The following is a 5,710-nucleotide window of genomic DNA, read 5'->3' on the forward strand; positions in this document are numbered from 1 at the left end:
CTACAGCTATTTGAATTAGCAAAAGACGTAGATGGCAACAAATCCATGAACACAACTGTGTTTATATCCGTCTTTCTATGGCCTTGATAACAAATTATATATAGGCCCTAGTAGCCTATATGTCTGAAATGAAGGCCAATTCACCTTTTTTTAATTTATTATCATGGGAATAATAAAAGTAAACTATGTTAAGATATTTCAAATAACAAATGTTGACTGAAGTTTCATCGCCCATTTATCCTGTGAGTTTAGAGACAATAATCCTGCCCGGTTAAATGACACCGACATGGAATCTTAACGACGCCTCGGACAAATATCGATTGAACCGTCTGGACGCCCGGTCAGAGTGAACGTCAAGGCTGAGAGGGTGACTGAGTTGTTTAACTACGGTGGGAAAGATGCCGTGATAAAACACACAACCTCGAGCTCTTTAGCATCAGATGAGTTTGAAATTCTGGAGCAAAAACGGAATATCTAGTAATAGAACTACGATTAGGTAGACCAATAAAAACTATGGGCCTAAAATAGGCAACTATAAAACACCATACATCCTTTCTTAACATCATCCTATTCGAATATAATTATCCTATAGATTCCATAATGACAAAAAAGAGAATTATAATACAATGCTGAAAAATATCTCCATACTGCGACTGAAATACCTCAGGACTTGATCGTCCGTTTTGAACGCACTGAGATGATTTATAAGGGTGTTGCTATTAATCCCGTGTTGAGGATCCCATCTGAAATGGCCCAGGGGCCGCGGAGGGGTCCGGGGTGTGAGAAGCTGACGGGACGCGAGAGAGGTCATGACACCCAGTGACACGTCCCGCCCCGGGGCAGCGCTTGTTTCTCCAACAGACTAAATCGTTGTTTAGCCGAGCTTGCAGCTTATGGGCCTACACACATCTCCGCTACACACACACACACACACACACGCACACACACACACACACACACACGCACACAGCACCATAGCCTACAACGGAGCATGAATAAAGCGGCCTGGCACATGAGATGCTGCCGGTATTCTCTTCAGAGGGTTATCATATGTATAGTTGTTTGATAACATTAAATATAGGCCTATATGTTGCGAAATAAAGCTTGCCTATTAGCCTAGTTCTAGACTCACACAAGGTTGTGTTGATCATTCAGCGCTAGGCTAGACATAGGGCATCATTTGTTATGGAAAATCAGACAGGCGATATCTTGGACTGACTGGACAGCAAGACAACAGCTGCTGGCCCCCATCCACAGGCTGATAATTAGCTAACACAGAATAGTTTCCTATCGTTATTGAAATCAATATGAAGGTATAGCTCTCGTCTGCCAAGAGGAAACTCTGCTGTTGTAACTGTAGCACGGGGCGGAGTGGTCTCTCCGCGGTCCGCCCGCTCTCTTTCTGAATGGGCTCTTTATCCCGCCTCGCTATGGAAACGCGCTCGACGGCACAAAAATGCGAGTGAGAATAAAGGACCCAGCACAAGAACGGCTCAAGAGAAGCATCTGTTACACTTAGAAAGTTAGACTATCGAGAGGGACAGACATCAACCCCCTCCTTCCCTCCTCTAGGAACTCAACCGGCCAGAAGGCTATTTCTAAAATCAGGTCTTCTCACAGAAATACATATTTCATTATTATAGGCCTCCCGGACTGTCTATACCACGACGAGACATTTAATCCGTCAATCTCTTTCTTCAAAGCGTGCACACATTCTCCAAAAGCTTGCCACATTTGAAATTACATCTGATAAATGAGAGTCCTGTTCATATAATGGTAAATGCATTCGTTCCTTTTAAACTGTTTGGTGTGCCGTGTCATTCAATATGACATGCCGTATAAAAATGGGTGGTTAAAACTGAAAGCGGACTGTCAGTTTTTAGTGATAATTATGCCGTTTCAAATAAGACCCAGTTTCAGTCCAGAAGAGCTTTGGCTCATTATCTGTGGCCCAATGGACAGATGTCCTTCTAAAACAAACTATATTCTAGCCTTTTTCACAGCTATCATAAACAGAATATTTACGCCTTGTTATTTTACCACGGCCTCCGTTAGTGAATGGCCACTCAAGCAGGGACGTCAAACGTTACACGACGGCCTCATTCAAACTGAACTGATACACGAAACATCAACAATAGACAAATTATTAAAATGTGTCAACCCAAAAGACTAAACAGATCAGAACAGAACAGAACAGAACAGAACAGGCCTAATTCACTAAATACTTCGACTGTCCGTTATTGCCGAGTCAGCTGGTTCACTCCCTGTCCCTCGCAGCTGTCTGTCAGTCAGTCGCTCCCCGGTAACCGGAGCCAGCCCGCCGACCCAACCGGCCCGGTCTCCCCGGTGTCCCCGTGTCGCGGTTAGCTCACCTGCTCTCTGTCTCGTCTATCTCCTCCAGACCAACTCCTCAGCAGCTCGGGGTCTTTAATGACTTTCTGGTGGCTGCAGCCTTCTTTTATTTCTGCTAAATGTATGAAAATGTATGCAAATTTAAATCAAGCTTAACCTGGGAGCCAGCAATATATTTAATGGAATTTCAAACCAATAAGGGGGACCGAGATGCAGTCTTCTAATGGCAAATATAATTACGCAGCTAGGTAACCTCTCGAATATGCAGATAGATCTTTTTTTTCCAACTGTGAGGACCTGTCGAGATTCTTAAAGACCTGCACCCGGGTTTGCACATCACTCCAGAGGCAGAGCCGTGTCCACGCTACCGGGTAAATAGAGAAGGATTTATTGGAGACAGAAACGGACAAGGAGAATTTCCCTCTCTGACAAAGAACAGCCAGACAACGCATATAGGCTTGACGAAACCATAGATATTCATTGGAGAAATGATCTTTGAAGATTATAAATGATTTCTGTATGTAGTTTCTGGTAGTGTACTACGTGTTTATAGTTTTGTAACACATGCAACATGTAAAGGAATGTTTTACAAGGTATTTTGCTTGAGTCACTTCACTGATAAATGCTATAATGAAACACTAAATGCATGTATCTTGAAGAAATGCAATATTTTCCCAGTATTATTACAACTAAATATTTCTAGAAATTAAACAGAAAGGTAATGAGGAGCAAAGTGAATGGTTCTTGTAATGATATTCCTCTAAATTAAGTGTCGGCACGTCTCTGAAATGCCCGCGCGCTCTAATCTCCTCCTGCGCGCGCGCTCAAGGGTGACAGCAGAGGTAATAAACTCGCGCGTAAATAAGTTGGAAACTTTGGTTAATAAACAGGAACTGCGCTCCGTGCGCACACCATTCCACACTCAGGCCAACTGGAGCAGCACTTTGACTCATTTCCGGTAGGGCTGGGACTTAACCCTTTCCTCTCCCCCCCACGTCTCTATTTCCAGAGGAGGGGAGACGCGGACACCTACCCCGTCATTGGCTGAGACCGCAGCTAGTCCTGCTGTGACTGGTCCCCGTGGCTGCCAGTCAGCGGCTGCCTTCTGTCGAGGCTCCGGAGAGAGGGAGATGTCAGAGGCTGAGCCGCTCCCTCCCCTCAGTAGCGCTAGTGGGGTTCAGCAGCCAGCATGGCCACAGCTGCCTCCAGCCCCTACACCCTGCTCAGCTCCAGCCCCATGCTCCACCCCGACAGCCAGGCCATGCAGCCCGCCAGCCCCTTCCGAGGCCACCAGAAGCTGCTCCAGAGCGACTACCTGCAAAGCGTCCAAAGCAACGGCCACCTGGGTCACCAGTGGGTCAGCAGCCTGGGCGAAGGAAGCCCCTGGTCGGCCTCCATGGAGCAGCAGGACGTTAAGCCGGGCCGGGAGGACCTCCAGCTCGGCATCATCCATCACCGCTCCCCGCACGTTGCGCATCATTCTCCTCACCACAACAATCACGCCAACCACCCCGGAGCCTGGGGCACGTCGGTGTCCCACAACCCCTCTATCACCAGCGGCCAACAGATCAACATTTACTCCCAGACTGGCTTCTCCGTGAACGGCATGCTAGACCACGGAGGGCTCACCCCTCCGCCCAACCCCCAGAACCAGGGCATGCACCCCGGCCTCAGAGACACACTCAGCCCAGAACAGAGCGACCTCGGTGGGCACCACTGTCACGACCACTCCGACGAGGAGACGCCGACCTCCGACGAGCTGGAGCAGTTCGCCAAGCAGTTCAAACAGCGGAGGATCAAGCTGGGCTTTACGCAGGCGGACGTGGGGCTCGCGCTGGGAACTCTGTACGGGAACGTGTTCTCCCAGACCACCATCTGCAGGTTCGAGGCTCTCCAGCTCAGCTTTAAAAACATGTGCAAGTTGAAGCCGCTGCTGAACAAGTGGCTGGAGGAAGCGGACACGACCACCGGCAGCCCGAGCAGCATCGACAAGATAGCCGCCCAGGGGAGGAAGAGGAAGAAGAGGACATCAATCGAGGTGAGCGTGAAGGGAGTTTTGGAGACCCATTTTCTTAAATGTCCAAAGCCCGCCGCGCTGGAGATCACCTCGCTCGCAGACTCGCTTCAGCTCGAGAAGGAGGTGGTGCGCGTGTGGTTCTGTAACCGGCGGCAGAAGGAGAAGCGCATGACGCCACCGGGAGAGCCGCCGGGAGAGGGACCGTACTCTCACGGCGGGAGCGCAGGAGATGCCTCCTCGTGCCATGATCTCTGACCGAGGCACCGGGAGTGACCCCCCCACCACAGACCCCCCCCCCCCCACCACAGACCCCCCCCCCCCCCCCGCCCCCCCACGAGACTCTTAAGCGCATGGGAGCGCGTTGGCACCGGGAGTGACGCTCCTCATTGTCCCCGTGGCTGTCCCGTACAGGCTCGGGACTCCAGAGAAACGCGACCATAACAATAACAGAGAGATTAGATACCTGTCCAGCCTTCGCCATCTTCTATCTGTTCTGGGGGGGCATTATCGCGCGCGTATCAAACGTCTCATTTCTGAAAGCATTTCTGGAACCATTTAATTGCCAAATTCTTTTCTACGACATAAAGGATATGAATACAACAACGTGCCTAATAACCTCCTCGCAGCGCCTTGGTTCGTCTCCACGTCACTCTGCAGCAGGTTGTTCAGTAATAATGGTCTGGAGGACATTTGACTGATGTTTTCCCAGTGTGTGGTTTTGGCTTTTCACAGTTTTTTGTTCAACATGGCTCTTTACATAATTAATGTATGTTTTTTTGAATATTCAGTGGTGTCAAAAGCAAATAATCAAATGAGCATTTTTAATATCATGCACCTCTGTTTGAAATCCACGGAAGCCATTTTATAGAGCACCTCGCGCAACACAAAATACAGGCCTATCCCTTGTTTTAAAACATACTTTGCATATTCTATTATTTTCTACCATATACCTGTATTTAAGCATTATTTTGTTCATATCAATAGACCTTCATTTCAGTGTTGTATTGAAGGACAACAATAGCCTAATGACACTAAAGCACTTGGAGGATTGTAACATTGTTCCTCCCACTATGGTGTGCTCTCCAGAACACACATTTTTGTCGTGGTTCTATTTATAAACTGGGTTATTTGATATAAATCATCATGGACCATATAACTGTGTGAACTCTGAAACTGAAAGCCGTGAATTAGGCGAGTTGCATCGAGAGTCGACGATATACACTTGCCTATAATTATTTTATTGTACGTTCAATATCTAAAGTTTTATAATCTTAAATACTCCTGTTATTGGTTCTGTTTCTTAAATATTGTACAGTTTTGTATATTACAAACTTTTCGAGG

General features: G+C 47.6%; 2 protein-coding genes across 2 annotated transcripts in view; both read left to right on the forward strand.

The window, feature by feature from the left end:
- LOC311326667 (sodium/hydrogen exchanger 2-like) overlaps positions 1–3,400 on the forward strand; it is a gene marked incomplete at both ends in the record, with an annotated part of 16,131 nt that extends 12,731 nt beyond the window's left edge. The window contains one exon of the mRNA XM_084459603.1: positions 3,362–3,400. Within this exon, the coding sequence (XP_084315729.1) occupies positions 3,362–3,400 (39 nt within the window). The remainder of the gene's footprint in view (positions 1–3,361) is intronic.
- A 141-nt stretch (positions 3,401–3,541) lies between these two features.
- LOC311326574 (POU domain, class 3, transcription factor 4-like) lies at positions 3,542–4,624 on the forward strand (the record flags this gene model as incomplete). The annotated part of the gene is made up of 1 exon (XM_084459491.1): positions 3,542–4,624. The coding sequence occupies one exon, from the start codon at positions 3,542–3,544 to the stop codon at positions 4,622–4,624; it is 1,083 nt and encodes a 360-aa protein (XP_084315617.1).
- Between the last annotated feature and the right edge of the window lie 1,086 nt (positions 4,625–5,710).

Source organism: Borostomias antarcticus (genome assembly GCF_949987555.1).
Source record: "Borostomias antarcticus genome assembly, chromosome: 28".
Lineage (NCBI taxonomy): Eukaryota > Metazoa > Chordata > Actinopteri > Stomiiformes > Stomiidae > Borostomias > Borostomias antarcticus.